The sequence below is a fragment of the Trichosurus vulpecula genome, chromosome 3 (assembly GCF_011100635.1).
Source record: "Trichosurus vulpecula isolate mTriVul1 chromosome 3, mTriVul1.pri, whole genome shotgun sequence".
Classification (NCBI taxonomy): domain Eukaryota; kingdom Metazoa; phylum Chordata; class Mammalia; order Diprotodontia; family Phalangeridae; genus Trichosurus; species Trichosurus vulpecula.
In genome coordinates this window covers 27951151-27977557 of record NC_050575.1, presented here as the reverse complement: position 1 = coordinate 27977557, position 26407 = coordinate 27951151, and the positions used below count along the sequence as shown (strand labels likewise).

At 43.1% G+C, this 26407-nt stretch overlaps 1 protein-coding gene across 2 annotated transcripts in view; it reads right to left on the bottom strand.

Moving 5' to 3' along the window:
* The window catches only part of JADE2 (jade family PHD finger 2), a 180228-nt gene that overhangs the window by 90647 nt on the left and 63174 nt on the right, over positions 1-26407 (bottom strand). For both annotated transcript variants that reach the window (XM_036750294.1, XM_036750295.1), the window contains exon 4: positions 18625-18782. In XM_036750294.1, coding sequence (XP_036606189.1) covers positions 18625-18782 — 158 coding nt within the window. The remainder of the gene's footprint in view (positions 1-18624; positions 18783-26407) is intronic.

Here is a 26407-nt window from a genome sequence, read left to right as displayed (position 1 = left end):
TGAGGAAGCTTTTACATTGAAACGAAATGCAGGCAGAGTGATTTATCACTGATTTCCTCTCGCCACGCAAACAAAACACCTACAATGCATTTGCATTGGTAGCTGCAAAGAAAGAAGAGTGGTGATTTCCAGGCAATAAACCCTGGAGCAACCTTCCTTCTCTTTCCCCCAAACCTCAAGGCTTCTCTTCCCTCCCTCCTGCTGGTCCAACATCTGGACAGAAACACTGAGAAGATGGATATACACTGGTGCTGTACTCTTGATGTAACCAGAAAAGATGGGGTTTAGACTTTGGCAGATCAGATTCAGGATGGGGAATGTGAACTTGGCCACAGGCTGGCTGTGTCATGGGGGTTGGGGGAGTGGGCTCGGGAGTGCTCTGCTCTGACACAGCTCTGGGTCAGTGTGGGGGCCGACATGACCAGCTTTAAATGCTTCTTCAGCCCAGGCAGGGAATCTCGATAAAGCTGGTTAATTTAAGGAGTATTTTTGTGCCCTGTGCCCATCTACACGGGAGGGTTAAGAGGAAGAGTGGACAACGAATACCCTTGGCCATAGGGCCAGCCAGAGCAGTCAGCTCAGGAGACAGCTCTCACACACAAAACTACCCAAATAAAAGAATCTGAGAGGGGAAAGGGAACTCAAAGGTGACTGCCCAAGGTCTAGGGGATAGAGAGTACTAAATCTGGAGTCAGAAAGGACCGGGCCTAAAGCCTACCTGGGACATTAGCTGTGTGGTCGCTGTTTAGCCACGTCCTACTCTCCGTGACCCCTTTTGGAGTCTGCCATTTCCTTCTCCACCTCATTTTACAGACCAGGAAACTGAAGCAAACAGGGTCAAGTGACTTGGCCAGGGTCACGCAGCTAGGAAGTATCTGAGGACACATTTGAACTCAGGAAAGTGAGTCTTCTTGACTTCAGACCCGGCACCCTATCCACCGTGCTGTGCCATCCAGCTGCCCTCCAGCTTGTCTATGTGCTTCCTAAAATGTGGTGCCCAGAACTGAATACTGCAGATAATATTTAATGAGGGTCAAGTACAGTGGAACTGACAGCTTCCTCATTCGGGACACTGCCCTTCTATTAATGCAATGCAGCCCTCTAGAGCTTTAGTCTTGATGGCTGCCGTATCACACCGCAGACTCACTGAGCTTGAAGTCCAGTGGAACCTCCAGATCTTTTTCAGAGAATGTTGTCTAACCACGTTTCTTCCATCTTGTATTTTTTGAATTCAAGTGTTAGCTTTTTACTTTTGGTCCAGATCTCTAGTTCCGCTGGTACAGGGAACACCTGGTACAGTAACTCCCTTAGCCAAAGTAGGGAGGCCCTACTGTGCTACTTAGAGTCATCAAGAGCTGCCTCAGGCCCAACTTACCAAAGGTCAGGATTTGTCAAAGGCAGGACTTGAACCCGGGTTCGTGCCAGCACTCCCTATCATCTCTTAATTGCTTTTAATTGGCAGTCAGTGGTGGGGGGAAAACCAAATAGAAGCTGATCCAGAAGTAGAAATCTAATGATCTAATTAATCTACTCGCCTTGTTTCTACTTGCTGCTGATTTCTAGATATCTTCCTGTACTTTCCTGGCTAGTTGGCTCAATTACCTGTAAAACCAATCAAGCCCAAGATTCTAGGGTTCACATGATAATTGCTTTAGTAGAGAAGAAAGCAGTCTGGATTGCCTATCAGGGAAGGCTTCATGGAGGAAGAGGGACAGAAGCTAGGTTTCAAAAGATGAATGGCCTTTGGAAGGGCAAAAAAAGGACAAAAAACATGACAGTGGATGGAATGAATTGCACAGAGGCTTCCCACTGCTAAGTCTATATTCCAAAGAGGTCAAAGACAGAAATACACACCCAATAGTCACAGCAGCGCTTTTTGTGGTAGTTTAAAACTACATAGAAAACGTATGTATGCTGATTGGAGACAACACTACACGAATGTAATAGAACGTTATTGTGATAGAAATGATGGATATGAAGAATTCAGAGAAGCATGAGAAGCCTTACATACACTGAGAACCAGGAATGCAATATAACGACCATAATGTAAATGGAAAGAAAAGAAAATGAAAGTGAAAAATGTTTAATTATAATGGCAATACTTGGAGTAGAGAAAAGTGACCTCCCTTCCTTCAGCGTGAGGGGATGGTGTGGGAGTGAAAGGACACCAAGTGACACCATGGGCACAGACCACTGCACAGACTGTCTGACTGACTCAATGCATGGGTTAGTTTTGCCAAGCTATCCTTTTTCTCTTTTTCATTCTTTGTTACAAGGGATGGCTAGCTGGGGAGACAGGGGATGGGCATACTTGAAATGGTGATGTAAAAACAAAAGATTTTGACAAAAATGAAAATTAGAAAAAAAAACCAACACATGAGTAAAGAATAGAAGTGAGCCAGAAGCCTGATCTGGCCAGAGGAGGCAGAATAAGCTCAGAAAGAAAATTCTTACAGATTTTCCCCCCAGGAATGATGTTTCTCTGGGCAAAGGACTTAGTCCTTCAGAGACCTGGGTTCAAATTCAGACTCCAATGTTTCTTTATACTTTGCCTTTGGCAAATTAAAAAAAAATCTCTCTGGGCTTGTTTCCTCTTTGGTAAGTGGGGATAATCATACTCTCAATGTCTTTCTTAGAGGGCTGCTGCCACCAAAGCAATTGTATTGGTAAGTTTTTTTTCTCCTACATACAATCTCCAAATGATTCTGCATAAAATTTGTGGGCTTTTGGAGGTCCTCTATTTTCCTCTATCCTCCTACACATGAGCATTGCTTCTTCAGCCCTGCCTCTTCCCTACAAGGGATAGGGGACGCAGGTGAGAAATCTTATAAGAAAGATGGCAGAGGTGCAGCAATTTTTCTCTGGTAGTGAAATCGAATTAAGTAAGATCAAAGTCCTTTTGAACTGTTCTGACCAGAGCCACTCAAGCCTTGTACTGAGTAGGGAGACGAGAGAACTGGAAACAAGAGGGGAAGATCAACTTATGTAACTAGGAATGTCTGGGTCAGGGAAGAAAAAAAAAAGGCAAGGGCTGGGGAGAGACAGGGAAATGAAAGCTAAGTCTGTCCCACAGAAGGGGGAAGAAGCTTCGTCCCAAAGATCAGAATGAGGACCCATGGGTGAAAAGTACAGGGAGGCAGATTTTCCTTACTTTTTAAAATTTTAAGTTAAAAAAATTTTCATTATTAACAATAAAACAATTTAACAAATATGCAAAACAAAGGGTAAAATGATACCTCTTTAACGAGTCAGAACCAAAGAAATTAAATAATTAGCAAAAATTAAAAAAAAAAAACAACAACTTTGCAGAACTCCCTATTAAATGTAGCTGTCCCAAAGCAGACAGGGCACTGAATTCTTTTTCCCCACGGGTCTTTAAGCAGAGGCTGGATTTCAAATTGTGGCCGATGACATTGGGCTCAAAAGATTCCACTAAAGGATGGAGGAAGTGTGCCTAGAAAATATTGGTAGAAAAAAAGTCTGGGTGGCTGTTACAGACTAAAAGCTCAGTGAGTCAACAGTATGATATAGCAGAACAAAAAATTTAACATTGACTTAGGCTTTCTCAGTGGAGGCATAGTGTCCTACCGTACCCCTGCCCTGATCAGGCCACACCCAGAAGTGGTCTTAGTTCTGATATCATATAGGGTGTTGGAAAAATGGAGTATATCCAAAGAAGCTAGGAGAGCAAAAGGACTGGAAACTATGACAGATGAATTTAAGGTGGAAGAACCAAGGATGTTTAGCTCAGAAAAGAGAAGGCTTGGGGGAGGGGGTGGGAGTTTAGGAATGGATATAACAACTCTTTAAGGACTGTTATGTTTGGGGTGTGTATGTGTGTGTTAAATTGGTTCCCACAGGACAAAACTGGTAGCAATAGGAAGAAGACTGAAGCCTGATGTAAGGAGAACCTTAGGAACATTACGGAGCTGTCCAAAAGTGGAAAGAAGGTGATACCCCAGGAAGTCTTTGGTCAGAGGCTAAATGACGGTGTGCAATACAAGAGATTGCTTCGTACACAGATAAATAAGGGTTGGATTGGGTAGCTTCTTAGGTCTCTCAGTTCTAAAACTGAATTAGTGGAATTCTTGAATTGTGTTAAAAGTTGGCCTAGACGACCTCTTGGAGAAAACTTCTGGCTGGAAGTCTCATCACACCCAAAACCCAGGCCTGCTCATTTTGGGGGCTTCAGCAGTGAGTGACCCAATGCACACAGAGTCAAAGCTCATTTTTACCTGGATGGCCTTGGTTATTTTTAGAGGATCACATTAAAACACGGCCAGTGTTCTGAGCCACCTGAATGAAAGCACAACAAGGAGGGATAGGTTTGAACTCAGGCTCCAACTTCAGCACTCATTCCACAACACTAAGTTGCCTCCTGCTGGATACCATTAATTATCTCTCCATCTCTTCATACCATTAATTATCTCTCTATTACTCACATGTCTGCCTAAGAGAGCCTTCAATAGGTGCTTGGTACCAAGCTGCTGATTCTCTATCACAGCAGACTGGAAATATATAGGCCTTAAGGAGAGTAACTTGCTCTAAAGACCATCTGGTAACAAGTATTAATCACAGAATCTTGGCGATAGGAGGGTCAACATCAGAAGCCATAAGAGAGAACTCGGTCTGAAACAATCTGTCCAAAAAAATATAATTAGACAGCAGCCCAACCACTGGCTCACGCTATATCTCTTCCCCTCCTGGCACAGAAGGCCCTGAACAACCCTTTTAGCAAAAAAGACCGATTGGAAATTTTCTAAGTGAGGTCATCTTGGATCAGTTAGCAAGGAAGCAGGTGTGAGGCTGGCTAGGCAAAATGTCTTGGCAAAGATGTCAACTCCTAAAAAACTAAAACAAAATAAAAAAAATTAAAAGACTCCAAATCCTCTGACAAGCCCCTTTCTTTTCCAAAACTCCTGGGGAGCAAAGTATCAGCATTTTAAAGAAAAATACATTGTAGACAAAAAGAAGTGCTGGCCGAGGCCTAAAGCATGTTGGGGATGGGGTGGGGGAGGGCTTGATGGAATGAACAGTTCAGGTAAAATTTAAATGATTCATTTCTGTTGTAATTCAATTTCTGGAGATCCACTGGAAGGGACCTTAAAAGACCACGTAGTCCAACCTCCTCTTTTTATAGATTAGAAAATAAAGGTCTAGCGAAATAATGTAACTTACTCGAGACCATGCAGATAACAAGCAGCTAAGCAGGATTTAAAGTCAGGTCTTCTGGATTTCCAGGGCAACACCTCCTCCAATACACCATAGTGTCTCACCACGCTGGAGCATGAAGCACTTTGCTCACAAAAACCCAGTTAAAAAAAAAACCAAACACTGTCCTAAGTGCTGATATCCCCATTTTACAGACTGGGAATCCGAGGATGAGGCTAAATGACTCTGCCACGTTCCCACAGCAAAAAAGTGACGGAGACAAATTCAAACCCTGGTCTGTATGGTTCAAGTCCAACGTATCAGATCAACAGTGTCACAGTCAAACAGAAGTGGAGCCATGCATAGTAAGGATCCTCACTGGCTGTGTACTGACTTAGAAAACCACATACTGATGTTATCTATGTTCTATTGTAGTTTTACTTATTTTGTGAAATATTTCCCAATTACATTTTAATCTGGTTTACGTACTGGGGAGTGTTTCCTTACCGGATGAGACCTGGAGGCTGTGTGTGTGTGTATGACATCTCTGCACTAGGCCAGGCAGTGCCAACCAAAATGCATTTATAGGCTAATGAATAGTAGGTCATGCCGTGGTCTTTCCACAGACAGGTGTCTGCTCCCAGCAGTTCAGTACCTGGAATGGGGAAGTTCCTCCTGGATCTGGTCTGATGATATAAAGGAATCTTGAGCAGGATTCCAATCTCAAATGAGCCTCTGATTATCTATGTAACCCCTGCTGAAATTTTTGTTCACTTCCATTTAATGAAGCAACTACTATTTGAAATTGCCTCTGGTAAAACCAAGTAAATCTAAAAGTATAAATTCTCTAGAGAAAAGAAAAGATGCTATTGCTCAGCCAGCACCATTAGAGCATCTGGAATTAATTACCCCAGCTAGTAAACGTCTCCAGAATTATTTTATTAATGAAAGAGAGAAGAAAAGAGCAGGGGGGTGGGGTGGGAGAAGAGAGAGAGAGAGAGAGAGAGAGAGAGAGAGAGAGAGAGAGAGAAAGAGAGAGAGAGAGAGAGAGAGAGAGAGAGAGAGAGAGAGAGAGAGAAAGAGAGAGAGAGAGAATCCTTTACAAGCATCTAGTACAGGACAACAGCAAAGAGTTTTGTAAACAAACAAGCCACAGACAATGGCTGGGCTTTAGGGATCGGTCCTTATCTAGGAGGGAGGGAGGCGCCCCAGTCATGCCCAATCCAGTCCAGACTGGGGAAATCGGGCACCCATCCCAGCACCATCCCAAACAAATATGCTGCTTTCTCTCTCTCTGAGAATTGAACAAGGACAGTCTAAGGAGAATGGGACTTTATGCAGAGTGAGTGTGTGATCAGTAAACATTCATTCACTGAATTTAACTGAACCGGAAGGTTAGAAATGACACACGGGGCCTCTCTAAGCTGACCCATAACTGAAAGAATCAAGAGCTGGAAGGAGTCCAGCGGGCCTGGTGTGGCAAAACGGAGAAAGGGAGGAGCATGGGACTCTAGATGTACATTTTAAAGGGACCTTAGAGATCAATGAGTCAAATTGTCTCATTTTATAGGTGAGAAAATAGAGGCACAGAGAAGTTGAGTGACCTGCCCAGGGTAACACAGCTACAAAGTGTCTGAGGTGGGGTTTGAAGCCAGGCTTGCCTGCGTCCAAGGACAGCATTCTACCCACTTTACAATGCTATAAATTTCTGGATAAAAACCCGAAGAAGAGGATGCTCCAAGCTAAGTAATCCTGGAGCCACAGCATTTGCGGCATCCCATGAGGTTGAAGTAGAGAAATCTCTAGATTCCTCCAAGGGTATATAAATCTCTGTGTTGGGTAAGTGGGGTGGACTTTCCTTTATTCAAGGGCCATTTAATCACTACTCCAGGGCTCAGTCCATTCACCTATAGCCCTCCAACTCTTTGCGTTGGGACTAACCCTACAGGTGGGGTTTAAATGCCCCATCAATAACTGAGACCAGCCCTGGCTAAAGACGAATGCTCAGCACTGAATAGACTTGCCCACTTGCGTTTGATTATATCTCTAGCTCTGAAAACTAGGATCTTTCCTTGGTTCCTTGTGGGTTTGAACGCCCATCTAGGACTCTGCTTTCAGTCGTGTCTCTCAATCCCCTCCACCTCTCCTTCAATATTGCATCTTGCCTAATGCAGTGTCCACAGATTTCACCACTTATGTGATTAGGCACCACAGACACCAAGAAGTGATTAGGTGTCTCCCTACCCCAATTCCACCCCTTGGGAGAAAGGGACAATCCCTATCCAAGCTGAGATAGGAATAAGTGTAAACTGAAAAGCTAGGCAATGATGGTATTAGATTGTCTGTAGAGCAGCAAAATCCAAAGAAAGTAGGCAAACTAATTCCCTCTGCTCATGGAATCCCTAGAATAGAGTATCTCATGTCTTAGGCTGGACCATGGAACAGAAAACCCTTCGATGATACATCTCTAAAATTGTGTAAATCAGTGGGAAAATAGCTCAATTTCCAAGAACATGTCTATTATATAAAGCAAGATGATAAGACTGAACATCCCTTCCATGCTACTCTCAGGTCCCCTGACTGTTGCCTTCGAGGGTCCTTCAACCTCTGACACAGCTGTGACCGATAGTATCGGGAAAGGTTCAGAAGGTACCATCAGTTAACAGAGCTCTCACCTACACTGGACCCAACCCTCTGATATGCTTTGTGAGTAAGACCTCAGGCAGCCTGACTTAACCCAAGATACACATCTCCTAAGGACACATACATTACAAGAGAGAAAATATATACATTACATGCAGAGAAAGCCACCCAGGTAACCAGACTCTCCAGAGCTATACTACTCTGCCCCAATGAGGTCTTAGGTCTCAATGAGGTCTCACCTGCCTTTTCAGCTCTTCTTCTCTCCAACAAAATCAGTCTCACAAACTGGTTTAAAGACCATTAGCCCAGAGGTCTGGGTTTTCCTTGCTTTTATGTGCTGCTCACCGTGAGGCTCAGTGTTAAAGAAAAGATGATGTCCTTTTAGCAACTGGCGGTAAATACAGCGTACTTGACCCACACAACAATCTCTGTCTCTCAATCTCTCTGTCCCCCACCCTTACCCCCAACAGCTACTCAAAGATGGTTTCTCTGTGATTACCATCATCTACGGTCTCCATATCTTGACAGGAGACATGGTTATCACTCAGAAACTGTCAGATTAGCAGACCCATTCCTGTGCCTGTTACATGCCTATCACTAGTGGGAAATGGGAAAGTAGCAACACTTTTATCAAGGCACTAGGAAAAGACCTTGGGTAAAGCTGGAGGCTTGGGCTGAAGAGGAAGCAAACATGGGAATCACGATGCTTACTTCTTCTGACATTAACAGATGCATGATAAGAGTCTCATCATGCTTGGGGCCCTGAAACCCTGCGCAGGGATAAAGGAATACAGTGCATGGCTTCTGAAAGCCCCTGCCATTCCTGGATCTTAGGGCAGGTGAGAAGATGCCCCAGCCAGCCCTCCTTGGATAGACCTATCCATATGGGCCTAAAGTCATGATGGGGAAATGGGAGAGGGTGGGGGAAGGGGAATAACCCCTGCACTGAATGTTGATAATTTGGGCCACACCTTCAAGGCAATTCCTTGCCCTTCATCAATTTTCTTGTAAAAACTGCAATTTTAAGAGCCTTAACAAGACAAAATCCATTGATACAAAAACTCCTAGCTGTTTCACACCCAATGCACATAAGCTAAGGAAAGGCCAAAGTTTGAGGACGAGAAACTTTTTAGAAACCATCTTTGGAATAATTTCTTCTAACCCGTCCTACCACTTTTTACCACTGTTTTTAGGAAGAACAAACCAAGACCTAGGGAAGTTAAGTGACTCAATAGAGGTCACATTCAGTAAGTGGCAGATGGAGCTTGAGAATCCCACTGGCAATAGAGAAGTAGGAAGGGACCAAAGAATCATAGATGCAGAGCTGGAAAGGACCCTAGATATCATGTAGTTCAAATGTTTTTTTCCCCCCAGAAGAAAAAAAAAACTGAGGCTCATGGAGGTCACATGATCTGCCCAAAGTCACACAGGTTATAAGCAGCTGCTCAGGCCCTTTCACCATCAGTAAGATGCTCTGTTCCATATCCCACACTCCAGCAGGTTGTGCAGTTTCTCCAGTCTCTTAAGAAACCATAGGGTATAAAATGCTTAACGTGAAGTCAAGGAGAACTGCGTTCAGGAGAACATTGTACACAGAAATTCCAACAGCGTTAAGGATGATTGACCGTGAAAGACTTAGCTACTCTGATCAAGACAATGGTCCAAGACAACTCCAAAGGGCCCATGATAAAACATGCTGTCTACCTCCAGAGACAGAACTGATGAACTGTGAGTGCAGACTGAAACATACTTTTAAAAAACTTCTTTATTTGTATTATTTTACTTGGGTTTTTTTTTTGCAACATGGCTAATATGGAAATACGTTTTGTATGACTTCACATGAAAAACTGATATCAAAGTGCTTGCCTTCTCAGAGAGGCAGACAGGGAGGGACAGGAGGGAAAGAGAAAATCTGCAACTCAAAATTTTAAAAATTGTTAAAGAAATTTTTAGGTAATTGGGAAATATTTAGCAAAATAAATAAAAATAATTATATATTTAAAAAAGAAGACGACTGTGTTCAAATCCTGCCTCTGATACTGGCTGGGTAACCAGAGACAAGCCATTTAGCCACCTTTGGCCATTTCCTCATCGGTAAAATGAGGAGATTGGACTAGACATCCTTTAAGTTGGACTAGATCCTTCTAGCTCTCAAACTCTGATCCTGTCATCTCTCCTTCCCAAACTGATCAGGGATGTCAGCCCTCGGAACTCTCATTCAAACAGAAGGTGGAAACAGGTTAAAAAAAGGTGTGGAAATAAAGTCATCTCCAGGCCTGACAGGAAGCTGTGGAGTGAGTCAAACCCAGCAAGTGGACTGATGAATACAGAACGAGCTTGGGCCATCAGTCATCATCAGGTGATACAAGAGGAAATCAAGATATTCTATTGTCCTCAAAGCTTTCATGTTTTACTGTCATTCCCGAGCTCTTGAAACAGGGCAGCATCACCTCTATCCTCTTAAGACAGTTAGAAAAAAAGTTTTAGAAATGGCAGAAGCATGAATAATCTTTATTTAATTTATATTGATTGCTTAAAAGCCTAGAGGTTTAGCTCTTGGCTTTCAAAGAAAACAGAACGCGCATTAATAGTACAATGGAATTCAAGGCAAATTGAAGACCAGAATGGTACCTACAGGACTCTTTAAGCATGAAAGAGCTCCCAGTTGATACATGCGAACAGTCCTCAACACACCCTTGGCCCCCAGTGTTAGAGGGTACGTCAACAGCACATAACTTTAGAGAGAGCATTTGTAGTATGTCCGAAAGCAAGTAGAGAACTATGGGATTCCTGAGATTGGAGTAATCCGCCCTTTGATAAGGCACAGTGATGCACGGGAAAGAATACTAGGGCGAGATTTGTGACCTTCCGTAAGTCACCCCACTGCTCTCATGTTTCTCGCTGTTAAAGGGTCCAGGCTGGACTAGAAAGGTACAGAAGAACGGGTGAGAAGAAAAGCTGGTTAATAACCCGGCACTGGCTCTGCCACCAAGTGACCTTGGGTCAGTCCCCTAAGCTCTTTGGGCTTCAGGTTTCTTATCTGTCAAAACGGGGATGATGAATGCACAGATTCTCACTGTTGGAAGGAACCTCTAAGATCATGCAGCCCAATCTGAACCTGATGGAGAACTGTCTGTGAAGGATAAGTGGTCATTCACCCTCACCCTTGGATCCCGCAACATTCTGTTAACTGTATTTCTACAAAACTGGCTCCCTCTGTAATCCTATATTTCTTATTTTATGCATTAAGAATGTCATTTTGGGAAGGGGGCCCACTGTTTTCACCAGGGGGTCCATGAGACAAAAAAGGTGTAGAACGAATCTAGTTCAACCTTCCTCATTTTCGAGATCAAAAAGCTGAGACCCAGACAGCGGCAGTAACTTGCCCAAGCTCACACAAATTGTAAATCTAGTTCTTTCTAAACCACCATGCCGTGTGCCTGCCCGCCTGCCTCATGCCCTGCTTTGGAAAGACGGGGAAGTCTTAATTTGTGCAAGATAGGAGGGGGAACAAAAAACCAGCAACCAAAATGTAGACACATCTTTCCTGTCTCCCCTTGCCCCAGGGGCTCCTTCTGGACCAACAGCCCTTCCCAGCCCATCAAAATGGAGTCTGCCTTTGAGATGTCACCTAGCACAGAGATCAGCCCACCCTGTCATTTCTCATCTGGAAATAACCTCAAATCTGCCCTCGGCATTACAGAAATACACTTCTGCATCCAGGCTGGAACGATGCGTGTATCAAAGGCATCTAAAAATAGATGCCCCCAACACCCTGGTAAGCCAAAGGATGGTCTCTCTTCGATCATTTCCTTTCTGTTGTGTCTAGGTTTCTCATTAAAGTTTCAGTTCTTTGAAGATTTTTACTCCTGGGAACCAAATGCACGTGTACAAAAGTTCACACCAAGATATTTTTTTGGGTTGTACTGGCTGTTACTGGCGCTTCCCCTAGCCTCTGTAATCCACAGTGATATGTTAGCTGTGGATGGGTCTTCTCTGTTAAGTACTCATCTTAAACGGGGACCCAACAGCCAAGTGTGAAAATCTCTCCAAGGATTGACTTGTTCTGTATAGTTCGGGGGAAAGAACACTACGTTTGACTCAGAGGACCTGGCTCTATGAGATCTTGAGCAAATGACTATACTTGTTTTCTAAGTTTTCTTATCTGTAAAATGGGGAGATTGGACCAAATGATCTCTAAGGTTCCTCCCACTAAAGTCCTATAATCTCTTTGGAAGAAAGACCTATCAAGAATGAAGTTTATAGGTCAACTCAGAGGAAAAACAGGTGAAAAACTTGAGGTACTAGTCTAGCCTCCATGAGGCCTGTGCCTTGTCAATCCTTAACAGGAATACCCACGTCCCTCTATCCGTGGCCCTCAAAGCTCTGAGCAGGTCTTATCCCAGGCTGTGTTGAATGAAGGAGACAAGGGATTTCTTCAAACCAAAGGGCAGAGTACCTTCAACTATATCCTAAAGCCAACATGAAGAATGGCCTCTCCTGCCTTCCAGCTCTAGCAGCACCATGAAATGTCAGAGCTGGAGGGCCTCTGAGAGGGCACTTTGTCCAATTCCCATGTTTTACAGACGGGGAAGGGATCTGACCATTTTATACATGAAGATATTGGCCAAGCCAGAACCCAAATTTTGGCCCTTCACATTAATTACACCAGAAATATTAAGGTGCAAACTGTTCTGGGAGGGACAGTACATTCAGTCCCCAGCACCTTAGTCTTACTGGGACTTTCAGATGTTTCTCTCATATCGAAGTTCTAGAGTCTAGCAGACTCCAAAGTCAGCCTCAGCTGGCATCAGAGGCCTAAGAATCACCTTGCAGGCTGAGGAGTGTTCACATCCTGACTTTAACCACTGACCTGCCTACTTGTTCTCCAGCTGAGAGAGGGGCAAGGTGAGATAGTAGAAAAGGCACTGGCTTTGGCATCAGGGGACCTGGGTTCAGATCCTATATGACCTTGCATAAGAGACTGACCCTTGGGTAGTTCATCTTTGAGACAAGAGAGATGGCCTTTGAGCTCTCTTCTAGCTTGAAATCTATGGTCCTGTCATCCAATACACCTTCTTCTCACTCTGACCTTAGCCAAGCCACGTAACTTCTCTGTGCCTCAGTCTTCACATATGTAAAATGGGGATGCTACCAGCTTAGGATAGGGCAGCGAGGTGGTTCAGTGGATAGAGTGCCAGTCCTAGAGTCAGGAATATTCTTCCTGAGTTCAACCCTAGCCTCAGATATGTACTAGCTATGTGACCCTGGGTGAGTCACTTAAATCTATTTGCCTCCATTTCCTCATCTGTAAAGTAAGCTGGAGAAGAAAATGGCAAACCACTGTAGGATCTTTGCCAAGAAAACTCTAAATGGGATGACAAAAGAGTCAGACATGACTAAAAGTGACTGAAAACCAGCCCTTATCCACAAATATTCTAGTCTGGCACCACATCATGGCAGGAAGGTGGCCTTAAGGACACACAAGACCAGCCGAGTCCCTTTAAGATGGAAAGGCAGAAGCTGGGGCCTAGGAACATACTGTGTATTCTTTTCCAAGGATCAGCCAATTTAAATCTGAAGAGGTTCATCAACCAAGCCGGTCCCACTATCACGAATATCTGGGCCACAGGAACTCCTAATTGTAGAAGGCCTACTGGAGGTTGGGACAAACCAAGAACCTTTGGTATTTAAGGGTAATGATGACCATGCCACCCTCTCAGGAGAGTTGTGAGGCTCAAAGACGATAGGGAGCAGCAGCGTATAATAGTAAATAGATTTGAATAGTGCCTGGGAGTCAGGAAAACCTGGGTTCCAATTTATGGAGAGATTCACCAGTGGTGTGACCTTAGGCAAATTACTTTAAAAAAAATCTCCCTGGGCCTCAGTTTTGTCATCTGTAAAATGAGAGGGATGGGCTGGAGGGGCTCTGATGTACCTTCCAGCCTCTAACCTACGCACGCTATCTGGGCACAGTGACTTTGGACAAGTCACTTAACTTTCTCAGTGTCTCAGACAACGTTCCACTGGTAGAGGAAGTTCTCCAATACAGAACTTTCTACACCCCTGAAATCACAGGTTCGGTTAAAAAACAAACAGGAAGGAAATGATGGCTACTGCTATTAGCAGCTTTAATAGGGAATTCTCAAAGTACTTCACTAACATCAGTCTTACAATCATCTTGAAGTCACAGGTCTAAGAAAAAACAAGCAGAGACATCGAGATAATCTGGGTGAGGTTATCCAGCTCATCTCTCTTGCTACAATCTAGACACCAATTCAAAAAGCTGCCATGACCTCCTTCGTCTGGAACAAGCCCGCCTCTCTCAAAATGCAGAGGTCAACCCCACTGAGGCCTAGCCTGTAAGTCACCCGAGTATTTCTAACAACAGCCTCACCTACCTCCTCTTCAGGCCACCCCAGAGCTGCCTCAGGCACCTGGAAGACCTCTCACCTTTCCTTTGTCAACTTTCTTTACAGAGCAAAACCCTGGACAGATGATGCCCTCCTTTCAGAGATCAATGGAGAATCTGAACACACAATAAAAGCAACCCTAGGGCTAACCCTGCTGAGCTTTCCCTAGGATGTGGACAAGTCTCTTCATTTCTCTGGGCTGTGGGTTCTTCATGCCTAGGCTCACTTCCTAGGATCCCTGGTTTCCATCAAAGCTCAGCTCTAGTGCCTGGTCTACAAACAAGAAATCTTTCATGATCATCCTTCCCACTTCAACACCACCCCCACCACCACCCTGGCCAAATGACCCCGGATTTATGTTGTATATACTCAGCTAAGTGTGTGTCACCTCCTGCAAGAGAATTTCAACTCCTTGAGGGTAGCGACTGCTTCATTTCTGTCTGCATACCCAGCCCCTAGCCCACAGATACTTAAGGCCTATAGATTTACCAGCTAATATTAACTAAAAACTCCCTTCTTCATGAAGAAGCATAAGCTGACAGAGAGAGCTCCCACTTGGGAGGCAGTCCTAAAATCCTGCTTCAGAAGCCAATCTCGACCACTTTTAACAGAAGAAAAAACCAGAACATCCAAGTTTAAGGGAATAATGGTCCCCAAATTTCTTTGGTTGGTATAAGGGTAGCACGACAAACAACGTGAAGAGAAATGGGAAAATAAAATAATCAAAAGCCAGTTTATAAATCCCACCTGCTCCAGGGACTCTTCCCGGCCCAACTTCCATAATCCACAGACCCCCTCTCTCCCACGCACTCTGAGGAATGGACACATAAGCCTGTGTCTGGGGGATGCATATTCATCTCTGATTAGAACTCCTGCTAACTGGCGATGAAACATCTCAGTCTCTTTGTCCTAACGCCATCCTTCTGCCTCCATCAAGGGGTCTAGAAACAAACCCTGGAGCTGGGGCTCCTAATCTGGGGCAGGATTGGCTTATCAATGGAGAATAGGGAATATCTGCTGAATAGCCATAAAATCCCACAGAAATATCCCAGAAAGCCTAAACTGGTTTTAATCAATGAGGTTAAAAGATATTTCGGTATACTTTTTTTGGGGGGGGGGCGGGCGGGCAAGCAGGGTTAAGTGACTTGCCCAGGGTCATGCAGCTATTAAGTGCCTGAGGCTGGATTTGAACTCAGGTTGTCCTGATGTCAGGGCTGTTGTTCTATCCACTACACTACCCAGCTGCCCCTATTTTGGTGTACTTTTGAAGAAGAAAAAAAATAATCTATTTTATTTCTGCTGTGCATAGGCATGTATTTATATACTTTCATAGTGAACAGGGGGTGTGAAAAGATGTCCTGAAAATATAAGGAGTACAGGGAATAAAATGGTTAAGGACCTCTGCTTTAAAAGAACTAGTTGGTAAGTCTTCAATAGGCACTTATTAAATCACGTTCTGCCCGGCCACATTGTGCAAAGTGCCAGGGAAACAAAAAAAGGCAAAACCATGAATGATCCCTGCCCTCAAGGAGCTCACCATCAACACACACAAATAACGATGTGAAGAGAAGAGAGATGCAGAATGCACGGAGGGTGAGATTCTAAGATTACAAGGCACTGGAGGAAGGGTGGTGGGGAGGGACGGGGATGGAGGCAGGAAGGGCTTCCTTCAGAGAGTGGGATTTGAGTTGAGTCTTGAAGGAGGCCAGGGAAGCAGAGAGATGAGGTGAAGGGCAAAAGCATCCTAGGCCTGGAGGACAGCCAGTGACACCAAAGAGATGTGGGTGTGAGGAACAGTAAGCAGAATATGTCACTGGAATGTGTGAAGGGGAGGAAAGTGTGAGAAGACTGGAAAGGGAGGAAAAGGCCTGGGAATTCTGAAGGTGAATCCTTTTGTAACTGGAATTCTAAAATACAGAGAAGCCTATTAGATACGGTTTTTTTTGTTTTGAATTTGTTTTTTTATTTTTAGTTTACAACACACGGTCCTACATAATTTTGAGTTCCAAATTTTCTTCCCTCCCTCCCTCCCTCCCCAAGATGGCATGGAATCCCATATGACTTCCACGTATAACTTCTCATTGAATTAATTTACACACTAGTCAAGTTGTGGAGAAGAATTATGACCAATGGAATGAATCATGAGAAAGAAGAAACAGAACTAAAAAAAAACACAAAAAAACACAAAAACAAAAACAAAAGAGAGAGAAAAAAGGGGGGAGAAAAAGGCAAGCATGAAGCGTGCCTCAATCTGCATTCAAACTTCATAGTTCTTTCTTTGGATGTAGATAGCACTCTCCATCCTGAGTCCTTTGGAGTTGTCTTTGCACCTTGTGCTGCTGAGAAGAGCAAAGTCTGTCAGGGTTAGTCCTCACAGAATCCATATATCTGTGGTTGTGTATAATGTTCTCCTGGCTCTGCTCCGCTCACTCAGCCTTATGTTGTGTAGGTTTTTCCAGGTTGTTATGAAGTCCGTATCATCCTCATTTCTTATAGCACAATAGTATTCCATTACCTTCATATACCACAGCTTGTTCAGCCATTCCCCAATTGATGGGCATCCCTTTGATTTCCAATTTTTAACTACCACAAAAAGAGCCGCTATAAATATCCTTGTACATATGGGTCCTTTTCCCATTTGTGTGATCTCTTTGGGATACAACCCTAGAAGTGGTATTGCGGGTCAAAGGGTATTCACATTTTTATAGCCCTTTGGGCATAGTTCCAAATTGCTCTCCAAAATGGCTGGATCAGTTCACAACTCCACCAGCAATGTAACAGTGTTCCAATTTTCCCATATCCTCTCCAGCATTTATCATTTTCCTTTTCTGTTATTTTAGTCAATCTGACAGGAGAGATACGATATCTAAGAATTGTTTTGATTTGCATTTCTCTAATCAGTAGTGATTTCGAGCATTTTTTTATATGCCTATAGATATCTTTAATTAGTTCCTCTGAAAACTGCCTGTTCATATCCTTTGATCATTTCTCAATTGGGGAATGACTTGTATTCCTATATATTTAGCTCAGTTCCCTGTATATTTTAGAAATGAGGCCTTTATCAGAGATACTAGTTGTAAAGATTTTCTCCCAATTTTCTGCTTCCCTCCTAATCTTTGTTGCATTGGCTTTTTTGTACAAAAACATTTCAATTTAACATAATCAAAATTATCCATTTTGCATTTTGTAATGCTCTCTATCTCTTGTTGGGTCATGAATTCTTTTCTTTTCCATAAATCTGCTAGGTAAACTATTCCTTGCTCTCCCAAATTGCTTAGAGTTTCAGCCTTTATTCCTAAATCATGAACCCATTTTGACTTTATTTTGGTATATGGTGTAAGATATTGGTCTATGCCCAATTTCTGCCCTACCATTTTCCAATTTTCCCAGCAGTTTTTGTGAAATAGTGAATTCTTAGCCCAGAAGCTGGCCTCTTTGGGTTTATCAAAGAATAGATTGTCGTTGACTTCTCCATCTTGTGTACCTATCCTATTCCACTGATCCACACCTCTGTTTCTTAGCCAGTACCAGGCAGTTTTGATGACTGCTGCTCTGTAGTACAGTTTAATATCTGGTATGGCTAGGCCACCTTCTCTAGCATTTCTTTTCATTAATACCCTAGATATTCTAGACCTCTTGTTCTTCCAGATGAATTTTGTTATTATTTTATCCAGCTCTGTAAAATAATTTTTTGGTAGTTCAACTGGTATGGCACTGAATAGATAGATTAATTTAGGTAAAATTGTCATTTTTATTATATTAGCTCGGTCTAACCATGAGCAACTGACATTTTTCCATTTATTTAGATCTGCCTTTATTAGTGTGAAAAGTGTTTCATAATTATGTTCATATAGGCCCTGGGTTTGTCTTGGCAGATAGACTCGCAAATATTTGATAGTGTCTACAGTAACTTTGAATGGGATTTCTCTTTCTATCTCTTGCTATTGGGCTTTGTTAGTAATGTATAGGAATGCCGAGGATTTATGTGGGTTTATTTTATATCCTGCAACTTTGCTAAAGTTGTTTATTATTTCAAGTAGTTTTTTACTTGATTCTCTAGGATTCTCTAAGTAAATCATCATATCATCTGCATAAAGTGATAATTTAGCTTCTTCTTTGCCTGTTCTAATTCCTGCAATTTAATTTAAACTAGATTTTCTTAAAGCGAATGCTAGGTCTATAAAATGCATATTGGCAAGGTCTGAGAAGTGTTCTGCTCCATCACCACTCCCCACATCACTAAAAATTCACGGACCCCAGGGGATCCCCAGAGAACACCCCAGCTCAACGACATTCTAGTGCTGCAGAGACAAACCCAGGACGAGGTATGAATGTAGATGATCCTTAAAATTATCAATCAAACCAGGCAGCCACCAAGAACTGGGGCACCAAACAGGAAACCACAGGATCCACTCACCTCACCACAGGTTCAGGGATGGCCTCTGTGCCTGCTGGCACCTGCACACCTTTCTCCCACTCCTGCCGCCAGGGATCTGCTAGAATATAGTATTCATCCGGGCTGAGCTGATAGGAGTCCGGGATTTTCATGGCTGTAATCAGGTCTGTCCGGAATACCTAGACAGAGAGGTGGAAAGGGAAACAGCTTGAAACTGAGTCAGGGAAGAGAATGGTGGGATCATACTCAAACAACTGATGAACATTTATTATGCTCCTACTGTGTGCCTGGCACTGTTCTAAGCACTGAGCTTACAAAAAAAGGGGGGGGGGGAGCCAAGAGTCCTTGCCCTCAAGGAGCTTACAATCTAATGGATTTAAAGTTGGAAGGAACCTTGGAGGCCACCCAGGCCACCCCCTTCATTTTACAATGAGAGGGCACAGAGACTTGCCCACACTTAGGATCTGAGTTAGGATTTGAACACAGGTTTGGTGCCTCATCCACTAAGCAGCTACTATGTAGAGATACCTTGAATGGACAGAGTTCAGAAAGAAGCACAAATAGGACCGGTCTGAAAGCAACATGTGAAATTTATTCTATACCTTTAAAAAAAAAAAAGCAGAATGAAATGTGCTAATGCCATAATGTGGTTTCCCTGCTTAGCGCCCTTAACCATTTTTTTCTATTTTTGTCTTCTCTGATACAGTTGCCACCTCATTTTTGGATTTATCTGAGGGATAATAGATTTTGTTCTAGCCCCTTAAAGAGAGGAGAAAGCATGGGGGTAGTAAAAGGAGAACCAGCCTGGGGTCAAGAAAACCTAGGTACAAGGGCTAACTCAAACTGCGGTCCAGGGCAAGTCACCTGACCCACTCCATTTCCCAGACCCCCTTGCCCTCCCAGGCCACTCTCTCAGACTTTAAGTTGCATTTCAAGTACTTGTAAGCTGGATTGTCTCACAAGGTATTCCCTACACTATGAGTCTGGGACAAAAAGGAAGAGAAACAAAACCAAAAAAAAAAAAAAACCCCAGAGAGTATAGTGCTCTTCACAGAGAAATGCAACCATTAAGTGGGACGCGGTCCCTGCCGCCTTCTGGGGGCTCATGGAGGGTCAAGGAACAAGAGAAAAAAGAATCACCCTTCAATACAACGAGGAGCAGCTTGGTGAATTTTGGGTTTCTGAAGAGACTGAGAAATCTAAAACATGCCATTTCCAGGCTTTCTGAAGACAGGGGAAATAAAATCTGTCCAATAAAAGAAATAATAAGAGGCTTACAGGCATAGAGATACCAGGGAATATTTTTACCACTCCCATTTTGTCACATTTTTGAAATCCAGTATTTTTATTTTTGGGAAAACCTTAGAAAATATTTTGTGTTTTCAAGAGATAATAATCACCATAAAAGACAAAGTTTGTGTCATACTTGAAAGAATATTGGATTTGTAGCGAGAGAACTTGAGTGTGAAGCAAGTCACTTAACCCTGTCTGCCTCAGTTTCCTTAACTCTAACATGAGGAAAATAAATAGCATCTATTTCCCAGGGTTGTTGTGAGGATCAAACGCGATGTTTGTAAAGTGCCTGGCACACAGTAGGAACTTCATACGTACTCGTGTCCTTCCTTTCTTCCTCTTGGGACTTCCTGGACACCTAAGAGGCCAGCCTGTGCGGAGTCAATTCCCCTCAGACTTGACGTACAAGGAACTATATGGTACCCTGGGGATCAGACACGGTTCTGGATGGAGACGAGAGGGGTCACGGACACTCAAAGCAACGCCGTGTCCTTGCTGTGCATCCTTTCTATGGCTCAGTAAACCTCTTTTTGTTAATCGTGCGATGGGCTGTGAGTTTCTCTTCTAATTCTAATGTCACACTTGAATTACTAGCTGCACACTGAATTCAGATGAGCCGAACACACTGTGCCCTATGGATGTTTCTGTTGTAGATGTTTGGTTGTTTTAGCTGTGTCTGACTCTCCGTGACCCCACTTGGAGTTTTCTTGGCAAAGATCCTGGAGTGGTTTGTCATTTCCTTCTCCAGCTCATTTTACAGATGAGGAAACTGAGGCAAACAGGGTTAAGTGACTTGCCCAGGGTCACACAACTAGGAAGTGTCCGAGGCTGGATTTAAACGCAAGTCCTCCTGATTCCAGGGATACTGCTCTATTCACTATGCCACTTAGCTTTCTGACCTATCAATATAATAAAGTAGTATTGTGTAGTAAGAAATAACAAATACAAAGATTTCAGAAAAATTCAGGAAAATTCGTATGCACGGATGCAATAGGGTGAGTAAAACCAGAAATACAATTTACATCACGACTACAACTGTAGAAATGAAAATATCACTAAAGAAAAGCCAAACTCAAGGTGACTATAAACATCATTAAAAGTCCCAGAGAACAAATAATGAAACAAGTTTCCCTTCATATGGCAGAGAAGCAGAAAAATGATGAATTCTCACAGAATTTTGCATATCCTGACTGACGTAATGCTGTTTTAGGGGTTTTTTTGGGGGGGGGGCCCTCAATTACTTTTCTTTGTTACAAGGGCAGGCTCAATTGGGGGGCGGGGCTAGAGGGGACAGGCATATCTAGGAATGGCTGTGCTGTTAAAACAAAACAGGAATAAAACAAGTTTTTTTTTTCCCCCAGAAGTTTTTAATATGGCTCTCAAAGCTGAGCACGGTATCCCTGATGTAGTCTAGCCAGGGCAGAATAGAGCAGGCCTTGTCCTCCCTTTGTCTCCCACCATACCTTTCTAAAATGAAATCTAGGGTCGTATTAATTTGTTTTGGCTGTTTAGGTCATGGAAATCCCCACACATTCTTTCACCAAGGTCGGCTACTAGCCAGGACTTCTTGATCTTGTATTTGTTAAGTTGATTTTGTGAACCCAAATGTAGAACTTTACATTTATCTCTATTAAATCCCACGTTTCTAGATTTAGCCCACCCTGCCTTGGGGAGACCTTTTTAGACCCTGTAGTTCAGTAAGTTTGCTAGCCCTCACAGCTTCGGGTCTTCCACAAATCTGACAAGCCTCTGCGGCTTCATCTGAGTTATTAATAAAAATCTTTGTACCAGAGGGCTGAAGGACAGCTCCCTGGGGAACTCTACTAGACAATTCCTTCCACACTAACCCCGACTCTTAATGACTACTCTTTGAGTGCAGTCTTTACTAAATCATCTGGCCTGCACGTCTCTATCCTGCCTATAATAGCATAAGAGACTTTGTCAAATGTTTTGTTGAAACCCAAATATCCTATGTCTATAGCATTCCCCTGATCTACCAGTAGAATTTCCTTGGGAAAGTGCGTGAGAGTGGCATGACCCATATTTGAAACTGAGTCTTAGTTTCTTCATCTCTCAAAGGGGGAGGAAAGCTGGAGGAAGAGCAAGACTAGACAGTCTTTAAAGGTTCTTCCGACTCTAAGACACTATAATTCTGTCACAAGTTCAGTCAGGAAAAGCTCTCTCATGTTCATCCTGAAAAATTTTAAATTACCTGTTTCAATGAAGTCTTTACTTTTATCCATTTCCCATTTTTCAGCATGAAAAACTTGTTTAAAAAGACTAGACGGGGCTGCTGTAATTTGCATGCAGTGCCTGCCTCCCATCTGCACCATTTTTTTCTAATTCGATGTTAATTTTGACCTTTGCGCTAACCAGTTATCTCTGATTTTGAAATGACTCCTACATCTACGGCTAGTTGTTTCTTGCCTGTTAAGATACAGCCATTTTGGGCAAAATTCAGAGTTTTCTACTTGCAACTGCTTCGGCCTTTTGAAAAAAAAATGTAGAAAAGAGAACAAAAAGGGAAGGCCAAAAGGAATCACAGACTTGTGGGACAGCTTTGAAAGCTGCATGGTGAATTTGTTATATATTTACAAAGAAAAGCAACCTCTACATAATAAAGATCAGTACTATCCTGTCCTCTATTTTATATGTGGGAATGCTCATTTTAGTTGATGTTTTAGTTTAGAATTAAAAAAAAATAAAATTCACTTGCTATTTTCAATTATATTCTTCAGGAAAATATTAAGAGTTAGGCATCTGAGTAACACAGAAGCCTTTGGTCTTTCATCAGTCCCAAACCATGTTTTAATGTTTTAAAAATTGTTATGCTCCCATACCCTTTCCCATTGGAGAGAGAGGCGTATCATCAAGAAACAGACAAGCTTAGTCCAGGTTCTTGTCAGATTCTCTGTACGCGTCCATATATCCCATATTTCCCTTAGTCTTCCACGTGTGCACATGCCCCTTTGTAAGGTAGAAAACAGATATTGAGTGTAACCTACCATGAACACTACCAGCTTCCCACCCCCCACGAAAAAGATAAGAGGAAGATAGCTATTGTATATATTCACCTCCTTTTAAAAAGAATTAATGATAATGATAATAGCTGGTGGTTTTGTGCTAAGTTCCTTAAGCAAGGAGGCCATGGTCTATGTACATGTCAACAGCATCCTGTTGGTAGCGGAGAAACACTGATGATGCAGGGTCATTTCTCAACGTCAGAAATCCATGGGATCATGTGATTGCCCAAAGAGTCAACTGAGTCAGGATCTCAAACACAGATGGGATATAGACAGAACAGAAAGAACAGTCACATCCTGGCGTTATCATTTACTATCTGTCTACTCCTGAGCAAGGCATTCAGCCTCTTGGGAACCTCAGTTTTCTCATCTGTAAATGAAGACGGTGACAATCAAGAAGTAATTATTAAGAACCTATGATGTGCCAGACACCGTGCTAAGTCCTGAGGTTACAAAGAAAAGCAACATCTAGTCTCTCTTCTCAAGAAGCTTGCAGTCCAAGGGGAAGGGAGGGAGGGGGGACAGCATGCAAATAATTACATACAAGTAAGATAGATACAGGATAAGTTGGAGATAATCGTAGAGGGAAGGCACTAAGATTAAGGAAGATTGGGAAAGGCTTATTGTAGGAGGTGGGATTTTACCTGAGAAATGAAGGAAGCATGGAAGTCTGGAAGTAGACATGAGGAGGAAGGAGTTCTAGGGATGAGAGACCACCAGTGAAAGTGCCCAGAGGTGGCAAATGGAATGTTGTGTACAAGGAGAGGACACCAGGGTCACTGGATCCCAGGGTACTCAGAGGGGAATAAGGTATAAGAAGACTAGAAAGGTGTAAAAGAGGCAGGTTATGAAGGGTTTTAGGAGCCAAAGTGAAGATTTCTATTTGATGCTGGAGGCAACAGGGAGCCAACGGAGTTGACTGAATAGGAGCTGACATGGTTACACCCGTGGTCTGGGAATATGGATTCAACAGCCAAGTAGAGGATGAATTACAGGGAGGAGATACGATGCAGGAAGACCAACCAACAGGCCCTGGCAATGGTTCCAGCAGAGTGATAAGGGCCTGCACCAGGAAGTGTTAGTTTTTAGAATTCATTTTAATTTATGAAATAAAACAAGCAATTCCATGATAGTAGAATAAAAAAAGATGACTACACACAAAGCTGCAAATCTATCATGTACAATTTGCTGTTCCTTTTAAATATGTAAAAAATTATCATGTAAATTTTTTTCTTTTCTTTTCTTTCCTCCCTCCACCCAAGAGACAGCTACCATTACAAATATGTATACACACACATAAATGCAAAATCATTCTTTTGCATGTAAAATACATGCTTGTATTTATCAGTTCTTTCTCTGGATGTAGAAAGTGTCTTCCAGGTACAATAGGACTGGCAACCGATAGGATGGAGAGAGAGAGGAGTTAAAGAAAGTAAGGAATCCAAGATGACACCTAAGTGGCCCCCTGATTGACTGGGATGATGATGGTACCCTAGATAGTAATAGGAAGGTTAGGAAAAAGAGAGCTTTGGGGGAAAAATACCAAGTTCAGGTTTGGACACTGCAAGACATCCAGTTTGAGATGTCTAGTAGGCAGCTGGAGATGCACGACAGGATATGATGAGAAGGGTGGTTAGGGCTGGAGATCTGGGAGACACCTGCATAGAGATGGTCGCTGAATCCTTGGAAGCCGAGAGATCACCAAGAGACACAGTAAAGGGGGGAAGGGAAGAGGGTCCAGGACAGATCCTTGGTTGGGGGATGGACTCCCATATTTAGCAGGCATGATGTGGATGACGATAAGAACAGTCAGATGGGACAGAGCAGCATCATGAAAATCTAGAGAGAAGAGACTATGGAGAAGATGAGGGAGGTCCACAGTATGGAAGGCTTCAGAGAGATCAAGCCAGAGGAGGATTGAGAATGGCCATTGGATCAGACAACTGAGAGGTAAACGGTAACTCAGAAGAGGACAGTTTTGGTTGAATGATGAGGTTGGAAGTCAGAATGTAGAGAGGGAAGAAGAGAGTGAGAGGAGAGGAAGCAGAGTGGTTGAACTTCATGATCTGAGCTCCCTTCCAGTTCTAAATCTATGGTCCCATGGATGAATGAATGAACAGCATTTATTAGAACCTACTATTTGCCCAGGAAGCTAGGTGGCGCCATAGTGCACAGAGTGATGGGCCTCATCTGTCTGAGTTCAAATCTGACCTTGGACACCTACTAGCTGTGTGATCCTGGGCAAGTCACTTAACTCCTGCTTGCCTCAGTTTCCTCATCTGTAAAATGACCTGGAGAAAGAAATGGCAAATCACTCCAGTATCTTTCCCAAGAAAAACCCAAAACGGGTCATGAAGAGTCAGACTGAACCATAATAACAACTATTTGCCAGCTACTGTCTTAAGCGCTGGGAATATAAATACCAATGGGGGTCAGTCCCTCCCTCCAGGAACTTACATTCTAAAAATCCTATGATCCTAAATCCTTCAGATAATGAAACTATTAAATTGTGAACAACTTTACAATGGGACAAAGACTCCAAAGATACTTGGTACTTGGGACGGTCTCTCTTTCTAGAGGAAGGAATAGACATTTTAGGTTTCTAAGTGATTTTTTTTTAACCTGAAGAGAGCAAGTAGATAAAGAGGAAAGATGATGAAGAGCACTACCCAAAGCCTGCCTAACATCCCAGCGTGGTCCCAAATCCAGCTTAGGGGCTGTGAATCCCCTTCCTGATAACTCCAGGATGAATAACACAGGGCTTTCAACCTCTTTCCCTTTCTATATCATTTCCCTCCTCTGTCCACAGAGCCAAACCTACCTTCTGGGATAGGGTGTCACTACTGGCATCGCTATGGCAGGGAGGAGAAGGTGGAAAGAAAGGGGAAGGGGATTCTCAAAATCCATTTCAAGCAATAAAGGTTTTTCTCCAGAACATTTGCTAGCTGACTGTGGCTAACACACAGAGGGCATCCAGTGTCACCTCATGCAGAATAGAGAATTACCTGCTAACAAAGAGTGATGATTTTCACCTCTTGTTCCATCTGTTATTATAATCTTGGAACCTTGCAATAGCCTAGACCAGGGGTGGGGAACCTGCGGCCTTGAGGCCACACATGGCCTTCTGGATCCTTAGGTGTGGCCTCCTGTAAAAATTTGGCTTCAGTCAAAAGACCACACTTTAGGATCTAGAAGGTCACACGTGGCCTCAAGGCCTCAGGTTCCCACCCCTGGCCTAGACATCCAAGGCCTTCTAATCAATCAGCCTGCCTCAACCCGACCCCTGTGTCACCTGTGAAGGGCAGGGCCAGAGCTGGTATTTTTTTTTAGATAGCATTTAGTTGGAGAATAAGCAAACAAGCAAGGTTGAACATCACGCAGGGTCAAAGGAAACCATAAGTTAAAGATGGAATACCATTGCCGAGAAAATAGCCACCATTGGGAGAATGCTTAGACCAAAAGCAGGAGCTACGTATTTAAAAAAGCAA